Source organism: Chroicocephalus ridibundus, chromosome 1 (genome assembly GCF_963924245.1).
Source record: "Chroicocephalus ridibundus chromosome 1, bChrRid1.1, whole genome shotgun sequence".
NCBI lineage: Eukaryota > Metazoa > Chordata > Aves > Charadriiformes > Laridae > Chroicocephalus > Chroicocephalus ridibundus.
In genome coordinates, this window is record NC_086284.1 from 198,304,833 (window position 1) to 198,325,981 (window position 21,149).

A 21,149-nucleotide genomic window follows, 5' to 3' on the forward strand; every position below is an offset into this window, starting at 1 on the left:
GCACAGGCTAAATGCAGTTTTTTGAAACCTTTTACTCTTGCGTGGCCATCTTGAAGGGAACATGGTTCAACTGGAATCTAAGTTGCGCCCCCCCCTACTGAAAGGTCCCTTCTCATTTCCAGACACATTAAAACAGCCAATGCAGAATCTTCACCAATTGTCTAAGGGGACTGCAGGGAACTAATGGAGCAATAATATTAAAGAAATGCAAAATATTACAGTGGACACATGATTAACATCCTCATTGTCAGTGCAATACACTGACATTAAAGATCACATGAAGACGGACAGAACTTGACTTAATTTTAGTTTTATACATATGTATAATAGACCCAAGAACAGGTAATTGATAATACATAAATTAGAAGCTATTTCAGTAATACAATTTCTATTATGGTCATATTTTCTTGAAACAAGTACGGGGAAAATTTATGGTCGGTAGCTTTCTAAAAGTCCCATCTGTAATGATCTGTACTCCTGACAGTCCCCCCTAAGTGCAGGTTTGCATGCATGCTCCTGATGATACCTGCTCCACCACTTTCTACCATGAACTGGAAAACTAGTAGAAACTGAGGGGAAAAAAAAGCTGAAACAACCTATATTCGGTTTATGTTGTATAATGAAGTCACTGCTTAGAAAAAAGTAGGTTGTTCAAAAGCTCAGTTCATTTGATCCTGACAAGTCTGTGCTAGTCCCTGCAGGAAAAACTGGTAAATATTTAAAGAAGCCTGTTATGGCTCTACACACACCCACGGCTCCAGGAGGGGTCTGTCAGAGGCTGCCCAAGACAATGGGCAGCCTGGCAGCCACTGACCCGCTCAGGACCCCCAGGAGAAGCACTGGGGGCTTGACATGACAGGACGGGCTGGCTGCTGGTTCCTGCATTACTCTGCAAAAATGAAGGAGTAATCACTTTAGATCAAGTTTTTATGTCATTTCTCTTTATGTTAAAGGATACAGCCTGGAGAGGAGAAGGCTCCAGGGAGACCTTATAGCCACTTGCAGTACCCAAAGGGGGCCTACAGGAAAGATGGGGAGGGACTCTTTATCAGGGAGTGGAGTGATAGGATGAGAGGTAACGGATTTTAACTGAAAGAAGGGAGATTTAGATCAAGTATCAGGAAGAAATTTTTCACTCTGAGGGTGGTGAGACACTGGAACAGGTTGCCCAGGGAAGCTGTGGATGCCCCATCCCTGGAGGTGTTCAAGGGCAGGCTGGATGGGGCTTTGAGCAGCCTGGTCTAGTGGGAGGTGTCCCTGCCCATGGCAGGGGGGTGGGAACTAGATGATCTCGAAGGTCTCTTCCAACCCAAACCATTCTGTGCCCCTATTATACCATACAGTCCAGGGCTGTGGAGTTTTTTTGGCTCTTGGATTTTTTACATGCTAAAAACTTCACAATACCTGTGGCTGAACTACCGTCGGCATGAAAACAGAATTCAAACTGCCAGGCCTACTTCAGAGCGCTCTGGCAAAGTCCAAGTTTTCCTTTGTACGTTCTTGAAGGCCCCCGTTACCCGCCGGTGACACGCACAGCGGCACGGCTGCCGGCGACAATTACATTTCGGAATTTAAGCCCCGCTCCCCAGCTGGCCGCCCGCCGCGCTCAGGGCCGCTCGCCGGGCGGGGACTCCGCTCGGCCCTCCCAGGGCCGCTGCCGCGGCGGCAGGAGGAGCGGCGGGGCCGAAGGCGGGGAGGTGCTGCTGAGGCACGCCGGCTTCCCGCCCTCCCGCCCTCGCCGCCTCCGAAGGCCGGGGCCTGCCCGCGGCCCGCTGCGGGGTCCTGGGCGCTGCCGGCCGCCCCGTGTGAGGGGGCGTGGGGCTGCCGGGCTCCCCCGGCGGGCGGGAGGCGAGGAACGGCGCAGAGCGGGCCCTCGGCCCAGCCTAACGCGCCCTCCCGCGGCTCCGGTGAGGCGGCCCGGCGGCCGGCCGCGCGGTTCAGCCTTCGCTTGCTCCTCATCGGTTTCTTTGTTTCTCTTACCCGTCTCTTTTGGGTTTTTGAAAGAGCGATGGAGTTTTAAGCACAACAGATCCCTGTCACTGTGCTGCCCGTGGGGTAGATAACCCTGTTTTTCATACTTCGTGGCGGTTTTATAACTGAAGCTTTCAGAAGTAGCCATCTCCTTTCACGTCAGAGACAGGTAGGTACTGTGGGAGGAGAGGCCTGCGCAGGCCTGCGCTCGGTCCTCCACTGCCCATGCCAGGCCCTCAGCGTGGCTGGAGGAGCCTGGAGAGGTGGTAGAGGGGAGATACCCCTTGGCCTGCACCAGAAATACCCACGCTGAGGTTTTGAATATTCAGATAGTCGTGAATCCTGCCTGCCAGCACCCACTTTCGGGGTCTGTGCCATTGGCTTTACCCTGCTGCCTCGCTCCTGGGTCTTGTCAGGGCTCCTCCTAAATGATTTTCTTTGATTTTGTTCCGTAAGTACAAAGTCTGAAGTGCAAAAGTGTCATGCAAAAAGATAAGCTGTGTACGTATAGTCATTAGCTAATCCAATATTGTTTGTTTTAATATATATTTACTTCTTGCCTGAAATACGTGTCTTGGGATTTTTATTTTGTTCTGTCTGTAGCAATGGCTTCAGGAACAGCACTGATTTACGATGAGGAGATGACCACTCATAAACTACTTTGGAGTGAGTAAGTCACTGCCGTCCTTTTTATGAATAGTTTCTTACTAGGACTTCTGAGAGAAGGACCAAGTAGATGCGGTTTTTGTAAATGTAATAGGAAATACCTAGTTATAGATACCCTGTCATTTTCCTAGTAAATAGAAAGTCTCCTTTTGGAAAAAAAATGTTCATTTTATTCCCAATTTGTAATGATAATCTGAAGCTGCATTTGAGAAGCAGTAGGCCTCCAGTCTTGTAGGCCTTGATAAGTGTTAGCTTAAAGCATCTGAATAGCCCCTTAAATAAAGTATTGATCTTCTAAAAAATACTTAGATATACTCACTCCACTGAAACCCGTCAATTAAATTCAATTAGAAATTGGTATATGTGACTTGCTTAGATTTATATAAACTAGACCAATACTTTTGCAGTGCTCAGAGTTTTCTCTCCCACTGCCCGTGTTTTCTCTCCCAAACCCACTTCTCCTCTGTTCACCTTTATTGTAGTCTACAGCTTTTCATGTCAGCATTACCGTGTCTGTAGTTAAGCATTGTTACTTTCGGTGGAGAGAGGAAACAGAAAATTATGCTATCGTTTTTTATTTAAGAACCATATATAATTTTCTGCTTACATATTTTAGAACCAGTTTTTGTCTCAATTCCAAAACAAAAAGTGTTTAAAGATTTTATTTTTCTTCTACTCTCACACATCCATCTATGAGGGTAATGAATCTTCTGACAATGCAAAGGTAAAAGCTAGGCATTATGAATGTGTTAGCTCTGCTGGTATGTTATCGTACTAATATGATTACTGCTTATTTTTAGTCCTGTTTGTGATATCGAAGTGCCAGAAAGACTGTCATCCTCCTATGAGCAGCTTAAATGTTACCATCTTGTGGAAAGGTGTGTCCATGTGCCTGCCAGAGAAGGCAGCGAGGAGGAGATCCTGTTGGTTCACAGGTCTGAAATTTACTTTCATCACCATTCAGATTAATTCAATGAAATAACAGATCTCATACCTCCAGGTCATGTTTTGCTCCATTTGAAAAGGTCTGCTCCAAAATTCAGTGGCTTTCAGGAATTTCAATGGAAAATGTGTCACACTTAGTTAAGCAAATAATGCTGAGTATGGTGTAGGTGCTGAAGTATGAATCTGCTATTCCACTAAAGCCCCGTTCTCACTCTTTGGGTTTTTAAGCAATGAATGCTGATTTATACATAGGATTACAATTAAACTGCTAATAAAAATTTGGACAAGACTCTAAAGAGTGTAGGAAAAGGGGTATTTCCTTAGAAATATAATAATCTCCTCCTTCTCCCAAGCATCTTTGAGACAGTGAACCAAACTGAAAAACTTTGCAGCTAATTCTGGGGGGCGGAAGTTAAGAGGAACAGCAGCATGCCCGTTCTGAAGTCACGGCAATGAAATCTGCTCTGGCATTTGTCACCTCAGTGTGATGATTCTGCATCCAACTGCAGATGATTCTGCATGTTGCTTGTGCGCTCATTTGCCCTTATCAGGGAGCGACAAGGGCAGCCTTCTCTGAAAGCAGAGCGTGATGACAAAGCAAACAGAGGCAGTGGCTTCCGGGACAAGGGCTCAATCCCACAGTACCCAAATGAGACCAGCAGCACCGGTCCAGTGGTGGTAACCAGATTCAGCCATGAGTTTAGATTGCCTGACAAGGCCATAGTGACATGGCAGGTCTGAGGTCAAGCTAGAGAGTCGCTCCGCAGGTCCAGATTAGTGGGGTTCATGGCCAGATGCAGACATGGCTACACAGCACAGCTGCATTGTAGCCAAGGGTGAGAGCCTTATCTTAAAAGCAAGTGCCAAGGGAAGGAGGGGGAGCCTCTGCTGAGACTTCTTAGCAGAGCTGAGGTTTCTTCTATCACTTTCTTTCAAGGTGACCAGCTGTCCTATCTCTCCTGGTTCTGTACCCAGCAGCCAAACCTCAGGAGGGAAGGGATGCGCTCGAGACCCTGACACCTGTGACAAGATAAATCACGCTTAAATTTTCAGATTGCAAAAGAGTATTTTTCCTAAGAACATGCTTGTTGGTTAGAATGCAATTAGTGCTGTGTACAAATATAATTAATTTGCATAGTAAATACATTGCGGATTGGCTGTGGAGAGGCTTGGTCACTCTTTCCAGTTGAATTGTTCCTGATAGATGACTGGGGACAAATGACTTCAATAAGTCTTGTCTTGGTTTCCATAGGTAAGCTAGAGATAATAGAGCTCTTTCCTTTCTAAGACACTTGTAGATTGAAACAAATTTAAAATTCCTATAAAAATGTTTTGTTTGTGTTCACAGTTAGTTATGAGGCTGGTGGTGAAGTTTAAACTACTAATTATATAGTCATTCCGGTTCATGTGGTTTTATTCCTATTAGTGCCTTCATTTTGAAGACACTGTTTAGCTTTATTTCCATTAGGCAGCATTAGTGTGTCTCATTTTGTTGTGAAATTCTGGTTGCTTTGGCATTGTCCACCTAGAGGAACGCATGTGGTTGTTGTGTCCTGGATTAGGACACAGATGGGAGAGTAGATACCATCAACTTCCATTTCCAGCTCACTACACAAGGGCAGGAGAGCACTGTCAGAGAATTGGGGGAACATTGATTCTTGTGCCTTGGTACTTATTGCACTCTTGAACCAGTGAAAAGTGGGAGTTAGTACACACCTGATAAGGGATTAATTGAAATACTTGTTTTCCATAGAATAAGGAAGCACTAGACACACATTCTCAGAGTTATAATTCGTATTCCGATGACTTTCAGAATCCTAATTTAGTTCTTGTTGAGATGGTATCTATATGTCGCGTGGATTGCAGAATAAATTGTGTACGATGAGCAAAGAGCTTTTTTTTGAAAGCAATTGCTCTTGCCACTGAAAAAGGGAGAAGAATTCTTAAGATATCCAAGAACCCTTTCACAGTGCTCCTTATTTTTTTCACAATATCCTGCAACTAGTGTTCCAGAGCACCTACCGGACTTGTGAAGTCTCACAGAAGCCCCTTTTAACATATATTCTTTTACTTGTAATTATATGTTGCATTAAAAAAAACTTTATAGGTTTATTTGTTTAGTTACGTGTTGTGTTAATCTCTCTCTCCTCTGCAGTTTGGAACACTTGGAAGTGGCGAAAAGCACGCAGACAATGAATGATGAGGAACTGAAAAGAGTCTCTGGAAATTATGATGCTTTTTTCTTTCATCCGGTGTGTAAGTTAAACTGCTTGCTCTATTGGGTGTTACGAGTATTTGTGGGTTTGCATCTTAGTGGCACTTTTCTAAGTAGGGAAAAAGAGCAATACATTTTTTGCTATTTAAATAGATTTACATATATTTATGACATTATTTGTTTCAAGTTTAGTGTAATACTTTAATTTAAATTGGTTAAGCGTCCTGTGATCTTTTTTTTAATTGCATCATGCCAGTATAGAGCACTACTCAAATTTTAGCTCTATTTTTGTCACTTAATGTCACTGTAGACCGTTAGTGACCTGTAAATCACATTTTGGTAACAGTCTTTCTTAAATGTTGTGCCAGGTAATGGAGGTGAAGTCTTTTGTGTTTTCTTTCTGTAAGGTTTCATTCCTTTTTTTCAAAGATGCCATGTTATTCCACTGGCCAGTTCAGTTTGTCCGTCTTAACTGCTCCAGAGAGAACATCCTTATGAAGGATATAACAAACAGATAAACCTAGTAGAAAGAACATTGGAATTGGTATGGTAAAATTCTGCTTTCAACTATCTGCATGCACCTCAGTAGGGTAGACTTATGTCAAGACAATTTGCCGTTGGGGTGCAAAAGCATGTCATGTGTGATTAGTTTAAAACAAGATGAGAAGTGATTGATGACAACTAAGAGATTCTCTTTTTCAGAACACTTACCGCTGTGCCAGACTTGCAGTAGGAGCAACTCTGCAGCTGGTGGACGCTGTGATGTCAGGAAAAGTGTGCAATGGAATGGCATTAGTAAGGTAAGAAAATATGTGAGAAAGTCTTCACTTCTCCCCAAAATTTCCTTTGTTGTGACTAACCATTTGTTTTAGACCTCCAGGTCACCACAGCCAGAGAAATGCAGCTAATGGGTTCTGTTTGTTCAACAATGTTGCTATTGCAGCAGAATATGCAAAACTGAAATATGGTCTACAGAGGTAAGACATTGTACTCTTTTAGATGAATGAGCTTTCTGGGTGTCATGTAAGTTTTGGGACAGAAAAATATTATTCATCTGTATGTCCTCTAGATCAAGATGCTGTGGTTCTTCCACTGAATATTTTCTTTTGTTGATCTATGCAGAATCCTAATTGTTGACTGGGATGTGCATCATGGGCAAGGAATTCAATATATATTTGAGGAGGATCCAAGGTTTGAAGGATTTTGTTGTTTGTTTTTTTTTTTTAATGTTAGCTAGTCAAATATTGCTTTCCTCTGTAATGAACAAGATTTCTTAACTTTCTAAAACTAGAATCTTATAAAACATTCTCCTTGGTATTTTAGTCACGCTGTTGTTTTCACTTGGTATCAAATAGAGGGAAAATTGTAACAAAAAGAAATACATAAATTTATTCTACTGTAAAGAATAACAATCAAGATAAGCAATATGACTGCCTTGGTGTGCCAGTAGTAAGATCCCTCCATGACAGTATTCAGGTAATATCTCTATTCTCTCTGTTCTTTCAGGAGTCTCTCAGTTCGAGTATTCAAGTTGTAGTTGGATAAAACACATGAGCTTTGTATTGTTTTCTGAAAAGCCACAGAATTAGATTCTAGAAACAAGTCTGCTTTTCTGAAAATGCCCTGTCTTTGACGTGAAGGGATTGCATGCATACAATACATTTTTAGCAGTTGTCCTAGGTTAATTTTGGCATAGAACTTACTGTACCAGGTTCTGCAGTCCAAGTCCGTTAAGAGAATTAAGGGGAAAGGATGATTCTATTTTCATGCTTTCAGTCAATGCAGCCACCGGGTTCAGGATATAAAGTCAGTTTCAGAACCTTTTGCTCAAGTTGGATTTGTTTCTTGTGTCTTTCAGTGTTTTGTATTTTTCCTGGCATCGCTATGAACATCAGGAATTCTGGCCATCACTCAAAGAATCCAATTATGATGCTGTGGGTCTGGGAAAGGGAGAAGGTTTTAACATAAATTTGCCTTGGAATAAGGTAAATATTGTTTACAGCACAAGAAAGCAAATACAATACCCTTCTATCTGATGCTTTACATAACACTGTCTGAGAAGTGCACTGCTTCACTTGTTTGGCAGGTGTCTTAACACAGTGTACCTTCTTCCTGTCAGTGGAATGTCTGCTGAGAAATATCGCTGAGAATATTATAATGTTAAAAAAAAAAAAGAGGGGGAGAGAGAAACATGCATATATTCTTATTTTTTTCTTTAATATCTTGCCTAGGCATCAAAACAGAGTGTGTTTCAGGAGATGAGAAAAACGGTGGATATTTATGCACTTTACTTAAATTGAGTTTGTTCTACTTTACTTCATAAAGTTTCCTTATCTTTAACTTTTGATACTTTTGTTCCCTAAAGTCTTGAAGAACCTTAGAAAATTTATTATTCCGACATCAAAATGTGACATATATTTCTCACATTTTGCAGGTTGGGATGGGAAATTCAGATTATCTTGCTGCATTTTTCCATGTGTTGCTTCCAATGGCTTTTGAGGTAATTTTTTACTGCTCTGCTATTAGAATAGCAAAACCGAAGACTGCTTCCTAAGTACTTCTTAAGCAGGTATCATTGAGTATTTTGTAGAAATGCAGTAATTGCCAGTAGCATAGTTAACACATTATTTCTGCTGGTATGAAGAATGTCCTGATCATTATTTATGGAATGTTAGCTTTTAAATAATATCAATCTGCAACTTCTCTAGCAGGAATGAAAATAGTGTAAAAGGGTATTCTTAGTTTTTATTCAAGGAGAGTCTTTATTTTTTTTCATATTCTAGCTGAAAAAACAGCTGAACATGATACAGTTGAAATCCAGTACAAAATTGAAAATAGGACATAAGAATGTGCTACAACTCTCTCTGTTTTATAACAGTTTGATCCTGAACTGATTCTTGTCTCCTCTGGATATGATTCTGGAATTGGAGACCCTGAAGTAAGTAAATTGTTGTCGCCTTTCTGCTGTCAGTCATGAATCTGTTCACAAAATATTCCTACCTCTTAAATGTCCTGTGATGGCTAGGCGAAATTCACTTTGACCAAGCTAAAAATACATGTTTGAGTCCTTAAACTGACCCCAGCTCATTAAATACCACAAGAAGACATGTAAAGGCAAATTATCCATAGGTGTAATTACTGCGTTGTTTTTTGCACCTTCCTTTAAAGCAGTTGGTTCAGCATTTTGTTAGCTACAATGAGAGGCAAACGTTCCAGTATTCCAAGTCATGTATTTCAGATTGTAAAGGTGGTGGGAGGGGAGTGTTACAGTGTTACCAATGTTTTTTTATTCAGCGTTTTAGCTCTTAACATTTTTTCTTTCCTTTAGGGTCAGATGAATGCCACTCCTGAGGTTTTTGCCCACCTTACCCATTTCCTGATGCAGTTAGCTAATGGAAAGCTGTGTGTCATCCTAGAGGTAAAGACTATGGAAACATACTCCCAAGGGAAGGGTCATTGTATTAGAGCCATATAGGGGAAGCTAGAAGCTAGGAAGCAAAACTTCTTAACAAAATCATTTATTCTTCTTATTTATTTTTTTTTTTTAGAATCAGGACTGCAAAAATGGCTAAGATTTGATAATGCTCCTATCCTTTAAAAGAAATGTATGTCTTAAAACCTGATTTTTTTAACTTACATTTTTGAAGCAGAGAAGCGTATGCTCATTGTTCAAAAAACCATATCCTTCACAGATATGTTCAGTTTTTGTGAACAGTGACTAGTCTGCTGCTCTGGACAGTCACAAACTCATTAAAATGCATTTAGTGAATAAGCTGCATTACCAATGTTTTTACCAGTATGTCTTACTTCAGGAGAGTTTAAAAAACCTTACTTAGTAATGGAGCCCTTACTGGATTCCCTCTTTGTTTTTTATTTTTATTAAAAGCTTCTATGCAAGCTCTTTTTTTAAGAGTGTGTTTTTTTCAACAATTGAAAATGTTTCCTCCTTTTGAAATCTAGATTTCAACTCCCTATTTCTGCTGCATGTTAGAAAAATGGTGGCTTTCCAGGTAAATAAATGTGTAGAAATACTACTGCCAACAAGGTCTCGGAGAGTGAACTGTTTATGAATTGATTTGCTTGCCATCTGTTTTGCATGACCTTTCTTCTGTCATCCTTCTCTCCTGCAGGTTGTTATAGACAACCATATCTTAAAAATGTCAGGCTGCAGGAGATTTCCCTTGTACAGACGTTTTAGAGGACAGTGATAGTATTTGCCTTCTGTGGAATCTTCCACAAGAATTGTTGAAGATGGCATATCAGGGATAGGAATGGAGAAGGCGTGTGTTTCCAGGGTTTTCAAGGCAAAGTCATGACTTGATTTCTGAAATGAATCGAACCATGATAAAGTGAGTTGAATCATGGGATGCCAGTGAAGTTCAGCAAGTAGCCTCTAACTTACAATTTTCATATTGAAAATCATTGACTTAGATGCACTTGTGTATCATCTTCCATTTCTGTAAATTCAGATATATTTTAAAAGTTTAATCTGTTTTCCATGATGCTGTTCAGATAGATGTTACAAGTACTTGTTCCTTAGGCGACACAAAGTATTTTTTTCTAGGGTGGATACCACTTAAAGTCATTGTCTGAATCAGTCTGCATGACTGTAAAAACTTTGCTTGGAGATCCTGTACCTCAAATAACTGGAGAAATGGCACCTTGCCTAAGGTAAGCATATGAAGAATTTTAGAATAACCCATGTATTTATCAAAGAGACTGAAGACGTGTGCTTTGAACATTTTGCTGAAGCAAGGTTTTAATATGGTGCTTTATAATATATTATTTTCTGCTTTGGATAGCTTGCTTTCCAAAATAGTCATCCAAGGTACGGTTTTGTATACTATTGTTTCCGAAATGATTTCAAGTTGTGAAAACTTCTTAATGGCTTATAATTTTATGCTATTTATCTTTGGGCCTTGTTATCCTGTGGAGATCCATCTCACTCAAGGCTGAGATAGTCTTGCTGTGATCAAGGCAATGCTAGTTAATAACAGCCAGTATTTGGGAAAGTATGTAGTTGCAAGTATTAGTTCGTCAAACTCCAGAGCCGCTGCAGTTGCTGTAGTACAGCAATGGCTGGAGCTAACCTCTCTCACCAGTGAGAGCTGACGCTGTGCAGAGCCAGTCTTGATGACTCCTTCTGTTTCTGGAATTTGGAGTATCAAGGCTTGGGGTGTGAAAGCATTCAACTGTGTAGGGCTGTACCGAGATAATTAAACTTAGGGTCTAACTTATTTTGGAGACAGTAAGTTTGCACAGTGGTGAATCTGACCCAGTAGAGCACTCTGAATCTCTCTGTCACATGTGTAAACAGTGTCTTTCTCTCTGCCTGTTTGTACCATATCCACCTCTCTGTGTTCCATCTTCAGTCTCTCTCCCACCTAAACAGTTGTTCCATGCCTTTTTTCAGCAGTAATGCTCCTCGTGTTTTGGTGGCAGGACCTACTGGCTGGCTGTGTTAGTTAAAACTTGGAGCACATATCAGTCAAGGAAGCAGTGTAGATATACACAGGCTGTGCGCAGTTTGGTTTGGTAAACTGATGAAGCAAAGCTGGTTATTTTGCTTCTAGCACATCCCATAGTACCTGTATCACCTCTTTTTCTTCTCTACAGACTGCAGTATCTCGGGTTGCTATCATCTGAGGTAACAGAGAGTTGATTATGTATTCATCTATTGTATCAGTCCAGCTCCTGAACACCTTGCAAATAATCTCCACATACACAAAATGTGTTCTGGATTTAACGTGACCTGACTTATGTTTGAATGATAGCTAGCGTAACAGGACCATTTGCCTATAGTGCTGAAAATAGCAGTGATAATAAAAAAGAGATTTCAACACAAAGAATGGTAAGGAATGTGATTTACTTGGTTTCTGCCCCACTCTGAACCTTCCTGAACAGATAGTCTTGCTTTTGAGTGAATCTAATTACATCTTTACATTCTGTAGATAAAATCTCTGACAGAGCAAAGACAGAAGGTGTTCATATTCAGTTGGGTTTTTTTGGTTTTGTTTTTCCATATATTTTCATTAGTGCTGATACTGTTAATCCTGTTTCTTTTGTAGTGCAATTGAATCTATTCAGAATGTGAGAGCGGCACATAAACCCTACTGGAAATGGTTGATGTATGAAGGTAATTATTCATCTCTTTCTTCAAGCGAATGTGATTGGTAAATGGATTTATACAGCGATTCAAAATGATTAAGATTAATACTAGTGGGTTAAAATAATTGAACTACCAGTTATTCATCAAGTGACTGGTGAAGCAGTGATCACACCAAAAAGTGCTTTGATACCTTTGTTTGAGGATGCTGTTTTCTGTGTCAAAAATATGAACCTAATTGCTAGATTGGAGCAAACATAGCAGTACTAAAAAATAACATCTGTGGCAGGAAACATTTTAGCTAGTGCATGGGAATAAATATACATGCTATGACTACAGATGTACTCTGTTTTGTAAATAAATTTAACCAAATATTAACACAGTGCTCAGGAATTAATACATGTGAAACCCCTCTTTTTTTTTTTCCTCTAGACACATCATTTTTACAAAATCTGAGCACCAGTTCGCACCTACTAAAGAAGACTAATACAAATCCCTCCACAGAACATGAATCTAAGATGCCTAGCAATGATGAAACTGTCAAAGTAGAAAGGTTTTTGGAACTGCATATGAAAAATATTCTATTTCCTGTGCCTCCCATCAAAACAGCAACAACTGATGCTAAAGTTTCAGCACATTTACTCCCTGTACCCGTTCATTTGGTGAAGGAAATGGACAAAACTGAAATAAAAGCTCTTGTTAGGTTGGTCCTATCTGTTGAATTTTCAATGTAATTATGAGGATGAGAGGCCTCTGCACAGACTGTCTCTGCCACTGTCATCTATTTGGCCTTAGTCTACTCAGTTATAGACAGAATTTCTCCCTTTGAAAAATGAAGTAATTGGTGTTGGTTATCACTCGTAGCCTTGAAGTCCTTTAAAGAACTAATCAGAATACTTTTTGAGAAAACTATTTCAGTGGGGATAGAACAGTTAGTGCAAATGTATTTATATAGAAAGAGATTTTGCTAGGAAGGTGCCTTAAAGCTCTCTGTTCATTTTTAGCTGAAAAAAATACCAAACTGGTCTGATTTGGGAGGCTCAACTTTTTGTCTTAGAAAGTCTAATTTTGACAGGACACTATTTCCTGAATATCGTCAGACATTTCTATTTTCTTTCCAGTGCAGAATGGAGATAGGTTTAGAGAGCTCCAGACTGTCAGGCAACAGTGTTGTCATCTTCCTGCTAAAGCTGGGGTTTTGAGAATGAATGTGTAGCTCCTGCACAAAATGTACCCTGTCAGTACTAACTGCAAAGTGTGGTATCGTTGTCCTCTTTGAATGCATTATTGCCTCTAACCTAGTTTTTCTTCATATAATTTATTTTACAGTGGCAGTTATGCAGACCTTGTGAAAGAGGACAAAACTTTGCACTCTCTTGGCAGTATATTGGCCATCCTAGATAAAATAATGAAAAAGGAGGTAATAATAAAGTGCTTTGATCTTGGGTGTGGGTGGAGAGTTGGATTCCTCTGATTTCTGCTTTTACTATATTGTCCAGATACTAGTTACTGTGTAGTTGCCAACCCCACTAACCTCAGCTAGAATGTGCTTTGCTACAAGTCTGAGTATGCAAGATGAGAAAAAACTATTTAGGGACAGTCGTTAAACCCAAGACATCTTTCTAATGATCTTTGGGCAAGACGTTGTCCTGCTTTTCTGCAGTCATAGCATATGAGTCAGTAATAACCTTCTCATCACTATCAGACATACAGGTAAGCCAGGCATTCAGTCTTCCCATTGAGGGGAGCAGAAGTTGGTGTATCGAGCAGTAGCAAGAAATCTGAGCAAGAAATGTCAAAAATTTTTCTGTCTCAGTGCACGGAGTTTTGCCTTCTGTCTTTAGGAGAGAGTTTACTTCTGCATTACCCTTCCTTACAAGCTGCACCCACTTACCATTATTTGTACAACAATTTACTCGAGTGAATTTTGATTTACACACACACGTTGCTTTAGTGGAGCTGTTTAAAACACCCCTGTGTGCCGTGATTCTGAACAGAGTAATTCCAAACCAGCATTTTGATTCTTGTAGGGTCAGGAATGAAGAGAAGGCAGGCTTAGAGGATGCATGTTTCTATTTTTGCTTTTACAAGTTTTTATACATAGAGAAAAACTGCAAACAAGTTAAGAAAACAAAAGATTGTTACATCATAATAAATCAGTCTCTCCCTTGGAAGGAAAAGCTCTGGTTAAAGTACCAGGCTTGCAAGGAAGAGTAACTGCCACAATGGCCTTTTTCCTGTAAGCTGCCATCTTACTGTTGGAAGGCACATATGTAGATCTCGGGGACAAATTTCTAACATTAGATACTGCACATACCTCTAGGAGAGCCTATAAAAAAATGAAAAAGAAAGGTAACTGGCAACAAGAACTAGAACTTTTCATAAGTTGCAGATGCTAAGCTGAGCTTTTTGTGTTGACAAATGCGAAGAGGAGTGAGGAGGGGGAGCATGCATTATCTTTTTGCTTAGCTTTCACGTAGAGTTCAAAGCACTACACAACACAAATGAACACTGAAAGCTTGACTGAGTAATACTGTCATTGTATTTTCCAGAAAGGAATAGCTGGCCTGGGTTAAAGAAGAGTCAGAATTAGAATTCAGGGACAACCTCCTTTTCATAGGGTGTATTTTTCTGGCGCAGAACCTACTGGCACACTGAGTGTATCCGATCTGCAGACTATTGAGAGAACCAGTAAAGATGACCTTCCCCTGCAAAAGCTATTTTTACAGTTGCCTTTCAGCATTGCACTATCCTTTTGAAGTAATAGAACAGCTCTTGGCATAATAATCAAATACAGCCTTTCTGTAGAAACTGAATTAATAACATTTTCTTAACCCTATTACGATAGATCATTAAGATCCCTTTCATACAGCTGTAGCTTTGTTTGATACATATAAACAAGTAAAAATACAGTTGCTACAAATAAGAAATGATACAATTTTGTGCAGCATTATTTCTGAATGAAAAAATATATTTTGTAGGTATGCAATGGAATTGTAGAATCACCCGCATCTTCTGTTGCTGTTGCACTAAGACATTCTGTTCGTTTGGGATTCCAAAGGTGAATTTGTATCTTTTGCATTTGGGGCCCTTTGACAAAATGTAGAAATAAGATAAAAGTGTGTGAAATACGGCAAATTGCCTTTGAAACCTTAATTTTAAAACAAATAGCATCTCCACATGCGTACCATTTTCAATATGTAGTACAGACAATATTGTATACGCCAGCAAAAACCTTTTGCCTTACCAAAGGCAAAACATTTTTAAGGATGACTGCTGTGCTAGCCTACATTTTCTTTGTCAGAGTTCAATTGTTTTTGGCCTGAGGACATTTTCTTGGTGGTGTTTTTTTCTCCCCAGTATTTGGTGGGAGAAAAGGAATTCCCTTGAGCTGTTATAAATGTGTTTTCTTTATACTTCTAATGGACCAGATTCAGAAACTATATTCTTATGCATCTAATCTACATGCAAACTCTTTAAACAAATTGTACTAATTGAAAAAAAAATAATTCTAGATGTAAGTGTATGTATATTTTTCTTTGTTTTCTGCAGAGTGCTTTGTATATTTGTTGGAGACATGCAAATCATACCAAACACAGAAGATGGGTGAGGTTTCACTTCAGGGAGTCAAATCCCAAAGGCTTTATAAACGTTCCTAAGTGTCCATACGTATGATGAAATCTGCACTAAGGAGTCAGTCAAGAGCTGATGTTCATTATGTTTAGCTTGAAACAAAATACAAAACATCCCCAAATATATCTCTAAAGACAAACTGTTAATCTCTAAGTGCCACTCTGTGAGTTTAGTTGTAGGCTTAAAGTATAATCCTTGTATATTAATTGAAATTTAGATTGCTATTGCAAATAGAAAGTAATAAAAAGACAACTATTAATTATGTAGGGTGTACCCCCCTGTAACTGCAGGGGACACATACTGCTCATGCCGAGTTCCTTATTGAAAGTCATCTTTACTTATTTGTAACTTTTTGTGCTACTTCCCTTTTTTCTTAAAAGTAATTTGCCCATTTGCCTACTCTTTTTAAAAATACCTTAAAAAGGATTTCATTTTTAATTGGTGTTTACATTCTGGCATGTAGTAATGCAAATATTTATTTGCTGCTGTATTATGAATTAGTATTTAAAGAATGATGAAAGAAAATATCTTTTTATCTCATTGGAAGTTGTTTGTTAAATACTCAGATGCATTTTTTATTTACAGAAAAATACTCATGATACATATTTGTGAGAAAGAACAGTCTGGAAAGAGCAGCTCCAAACACTATATTTCTCTAAACTGGAAAGAGGTAAGATTCATTTTCTGGAAACAACATAAGAGAAAAGGTTTTTAACAGAAATAGTAGAATATATTTACAAATTCATAAAATGACACCGAGAATTGCACCCCTCACTGCAATTGGAACCTTTGAGAATATTTCCTTTACTTACCCTTGCAGAGTAGTACTCCTTCACAGTTCTTTAGAGCGTATTAGAATGCGTAGGGTTGAGGAAACCTTCAGTAGCTACTGTAGTTCATCTTCAAGAAGACAGAGTTACAGTGCGAAGACATTAAGGAAAAGATGAATATTCTGCCTGTTTAATATAAAAACTGCTGTGAAAACAGATCAGTATCCTGTTTCCTAGGTCAATCAAAAGCTTTTTGAGATTCACCTTGCTGTTTTATTTTGTATCTGGGAATTTGGGGCTTTACATTTGTGCTAAATAGTTTCTTGCTGTTGTTAAAGGATGCTGAAGGAAACGACTTCTTTTCTGCTGTACTTGGATTCATCCTTCCTGTAGCATATAGTTATCAACCTAACTTGACAGTAATAGCTGTTGGACCAAACAGGAGCCTTGGAATAAGTGAGATTTCTCTGCTTTTTGCTTTACTACAAGGATTAGCCGAGTCTCGAATTTTGGCAATGATCGAGGTAAGTGGTGCTAAGCTGTGGTACTTCAAAGTGCCTAAGACAGGACTCAAATCAAGCAGCAGTGTGCTTGGTATGAACTGGTTCAAGCTGCCCAGTAGAAAATACTGTCTGTATCTGTACTGTCTTTGGTACCTCTGAGTTCGCGATGCAAATAGCCCAAGTGGCCTGAGAAGAAGGGCAGACGCAGATGCACACCAAGCTGTAGGCAGCCTGCATGACTGAGAAGCTGAGGCGTGAATGCAAGCCTGTCTGTATACTGTCTATAGACAGTAGATGTTCTGACAGTTTGCCATAGTTTGGGGATTAACTTCCCTTTCTGCTTGGGATTCACAGCTCAGAGTTGTCTCCTGAAAAGAAACACTCGTTGTCTGTTAATTATATGGCCTCTTTCCATCAAATGTGATCGAAAGCAGCCCATTGTCCTGTTTATCATAAAACACTAAATTTCCTCTCCTTTTCTCCCCCTCTTTATCACACATGACTTCCATAACGCAGAAAAGAAATTAAAATGGCACTTATCGCTTAATTGAACATAATTGCCATAATACATAACTGAGGATCAATCTACCCGAGCTTTGTGTTTCTAATAGAGAGCCTGGGCAAGGAAATAAAGAATATATGGATCTTTCCCTACTCCGGTGTTTCCATACACTACCACATTAAGGATTTCTAAATTTAGGAAGTCGGAGGCTGTATCCAGACCAGTGTGTGATAAGTGCCAGTGAGTGTATCTTCCATGAATTTGTCTAATCTCTTAAAGAACTCAACTTATACTCTTGGCCTCTGCAGCATCTTGTGGCTGGGAGTAACACAATTTCTCTGTGTGTTCTGTGAAACAGTAACTTTTGATTGCTTTTGTGCCTTCTAGTTCTTCTTTAATGAGAAACAATGAATAATTGCCCACGTATGCAATTTTATTCTAATCCATTTCCCAGCAAGTATCCAATTAAAGACATACTATTCATTAAGCTGCCAATTAAGTGGATTTTGACATGCTTTATTCTGTAGTCTTCTCAATTGCTATTTGTTTTAATTTACAGCGCTGATATGTATATTGTCTAAGCTAATATAATTTGTACATTGATATACAGTCTACAGAAATAGTGTATTTGCACATTACTAATTAGGAGTATGAAATGGAAAGAATTACTGATATTGTGAAGGGTAAACTCGGAGATAAAAAGGAAGTTAGACATACATCTTTAAGAAATGACTGAGACTTTTATATTGGTACTCCACAGGTAGCTCCATCACAGGATTATCTAATGTGTGGGGATCTTCCAATACATGGGCTTGGCTTTTTACAATAATTGAAAAAAAAGGACTTCTATCTTTTAAAAATAAAATAGAGTTACAGTCTTCAAAATAAATGTAAATAATCCTCATATACTATGGACACCTCATAATATAATTTCTGTGGGTAAATGACATTGATTTAGACTGTCAGGAGTCCAAAAAATATCACCTTTTGATGAAGCAAAATATATTGCTATTTTGTACAAATATAGAAAAAATTATGTGTGCAGTAAAAAAGCTCCATGCTCCCCTTCCCTCTTGACATTTTTTACCTTTAACCCAGCACTGTTTCTTTTCAATCACAAAAGAAAAACTAATACTCTTTCCCTATTTGAAAAAAAGCCCAAGTTCTACAGGAGGTAAAAATTAATTTACCTTTTTCAGAAAAAAATTCTCCATTTTGACACATTTTTATTTGCAAATTGAAAGTTGGTCATTCTTGCTACTAATATTAGCAACAAATATTACAAAAGCCTGTTTTAAAATATTTCATGTATTACTGAAATGAAGAAAGTTTGCTTCCCAGGAGTACTTTTTTTTCTTCTTAAATAGGACACAGAGAGAAATTTAATGCAAAGTCTAGCCAAAGCATTAGTGGGTGCATCTGCACCTCACTTTGGAGTTTATGTACCTCCTACCCAAGAAAAAGTGAATAAAATAAAAATATTAAGAGACCAATTTCAGCAGGAATGGAAAATGCTTCAGTGTTCAGGTAAGTTGTCTGTTTTTATCTTTAGTTCTTAGGAATACATGCAAGTTTCTGAAAATATTATAAAATACAGCTGGATCTTGTAAGTCAATGGGATATTAAAGTCAGTGGGAGCTCATTGATCTAATGTGAAAAGGATGAAACTCCAAATGCTTTTAATTTTGCTACTTGAGCCAGAAAGCACTGAATTTCGTAGCGTAGTAACTGTACCCTCGGGAACTTTGAATACTGTTATTCCAAAATTTTGAAATGAAACTACTAAAGTACTATGTGCTTAAAGAATGGTTAATAAGATGTGCACTGGCTCTGATTGCTAATGTATTTTCTGAATATAGTGCAGAATCAGGTTACATTTTTATTTAATTTAACTTGTCCACAAATCATTCAATAGTGATGAGTCATGCTTGAAGTACATTCACAAATAGCTGCATTTGTATAGGAATCAGATTGGGCAGGTATGTATGTTTTCAAGCATACTTGTCCAGAAACCGTTCTCTACTCAATAACTTTTGGTTTTCAACAGGAAAAAAAAAAACAAAACACTGGTAAAGGTGGGCATCTGTGTCTGAAAGAAAATGCCCTGCTTTCTTTCAGAAGAAATGGCCAACAGCAGTGGTCTGGTTCCACTAAAAATGTTCTTGTGGGGTTGGGAATTGTGGTATGAGCTTGATTAATAACTCTTTTTCTTATTGCTGTTCTTTTCAGTGAAGGATGGGATTTCGAGAAATTGACTTCACTTCAGAATCATTCTATACAGCAGAAGAAAATGTGTTGCTGTTCATGTTGCCTTTTAAATCATCAGGAAAAGAGGTGGTCAATCTCTAAACAGAAAAAAAGCCAGTTGCAATTGTCTCCTGTTTTTAAAATACATAAAATCCATATTCTTAGCTAGAGAATTGTGCTTGCAAATTCTATATTGGCACTAATTATTCAAGACTGACATTTTTGAAGACAACTCCTGTACTTCATTACTGCAAATTGGGGCCCATGTCACTTGTGATATTCTAAAGTCAGGTTTGCATATGCAGTAGCTCGAGTGCATGAATGTTAAAGAATTCCAGAAGACAGGAATCTGAAATGAGCAATCGTAATAGCCAAAACATTTTAATATTATTCAATACAATACCAAAGTGCTTGCAGTGCTGCGATTGCCACCATTTCATTGGGAGTTTAAACTTAACAACAGGTCCTTCTGATTAATGAAATTTCATTTCATAATCTGATTTAAAGGATTCACCTAACACAGTCTATTCTTTTAATTTTTCTAATGAGTAATTGCCAATTGCAAAGAGTTAAGAAAGAAAAGCAGCTGAGCAGCTATAGTGTATGCATTTGCTATATCACACCTGCATGGTTGAGATTAATTTCCTGAACTGCACCAGCCATAAGAGAAAAAAGGAAAATATTTTGCATATATAAAATTACAAATACATAATTGAATAAAGCAGCGTAAAGAGGACTTCACTCTGCCCTCTTTTCAAATGTAAATTGTCTATATAACAAATAAAACCCTAAACCTCCCAGAGATTTGGTTGCGGCCTAAGGCTGGCATCATGTGAATTCTCAAAATTAAATAACCATCCCGAGGCAATAGCCATAGTGTGCCTTGTTTTGCAGCATTCCAGATATGATTTAGGGCTCCTTTTCAAGAGGACTTTTCTGTGACTGTGATTTCAATAACATGACCTTCTGATTTCAAACACTTCAAATTATGTTTATACAGGTGTTGCTACTGAGATCAACTTTACGTAATTTGAATAACTAAATCTGCATTCACAGTTGTCTTTTTTTAAACTGTTTGCAGTGATTCCCTCGTTCATACTGGTTTTCAGTTATTGCTGGATGGGAAATGATACCCAATCTTTGAACATTTTGAAACGAAAGTCTGTTTCAAACGAAACTAAAAGCCGTGTCAAACATGTCACAAACAAAAGTTCGTAACAGATTTGTTGGTTTGTTCTTCTCACTCCCTGAAAAAAAAATACATTTTTTTGACAATAAATCACTTTGAAGGAAAAAGCATTTTCTCAGAAATCTCTCATTCCCTTTTACCTGCCTTTGTTCAACTGGATTTCTACAGCCAGTGTTTGAATTTTATCAGTGTTGTATTCTGATGTGTATTTTTCTAAGTTTTTGATCAAATTTATTAAAACGTGAATTAAGATTTTAAAAAAGTACTTTTGGTGTGGTGAGTTTGGGAACGCCGTCAGCAGCCTGCAGCCTTACATTCCAGGGATGGGGACGCGATACCAGCGTGGTTCATCGAGTTACCCTTGTAAACCGAGTGACAGCGCTACACGTATGACAGGAATGG

General features: G+C 38.7%; 1 protein-coding gene across 3 annotated transcripts; it reads left to right on the top strand.

Annotated features, from left to right (window-relative positions):
• The first annotated feature begins 1,695 nt into the window (after positions 1-1,695).
• On the top strand, positions 1,696-21,012 carry HDAC10 (histone deacetylase 10). Of its 3 annotated transcripts, XM_063323337.1 has the most exons (21): positions 1,696-2,140; positions 2,575-2,641; positions 3,438-3,572; positions 5,738-5,834; positions 6,500-6,597; positions 6,670-6,774; positions 6,920-6,988; positions 7,656-7,782; positions 8,232-8,297; positions 8,676-8,735; positions 9,126-9,215; positions 10,362-10,468; positions 11,866-11,933; positions 12,336-12,606; positions 13,233-13,323; positions 14,885-14,964; positions 15,456-15,509; positions 16,122-16,206; positions 16,645-16,830; positions 18,679-18,838; positions 19,541-21,012. In XM_063323337.1, exons 2-21 carry the CDS (start codon positions 2,577-2,579, stop codon positions 19,564-19,566), a joined length of 2,040 nt encoding a protein of 679 aa, XP_063179407.1. In that variant the 5' UTR covers positions 1,696-2,140; positions 2,575-2,576; the 3' UTR covers positions 19,567-21,012. The 3 variants fall into 3 exon arrangements, with proteins under 3 accessions (XP_063179407.1, XP_063179406.1, XP_063179408.1); XM_063323336.1 differs by having other exon boundaries at positions 18,679-21,012; XM_063323338.1 differs by lacking the exons at positions 1,696-2,140; positions 2,575-2,641 and having other exon boundaries at positions 5,738-5,838.
• Positions 21,013-21,149: the final 137 nt, after the last annotated feature.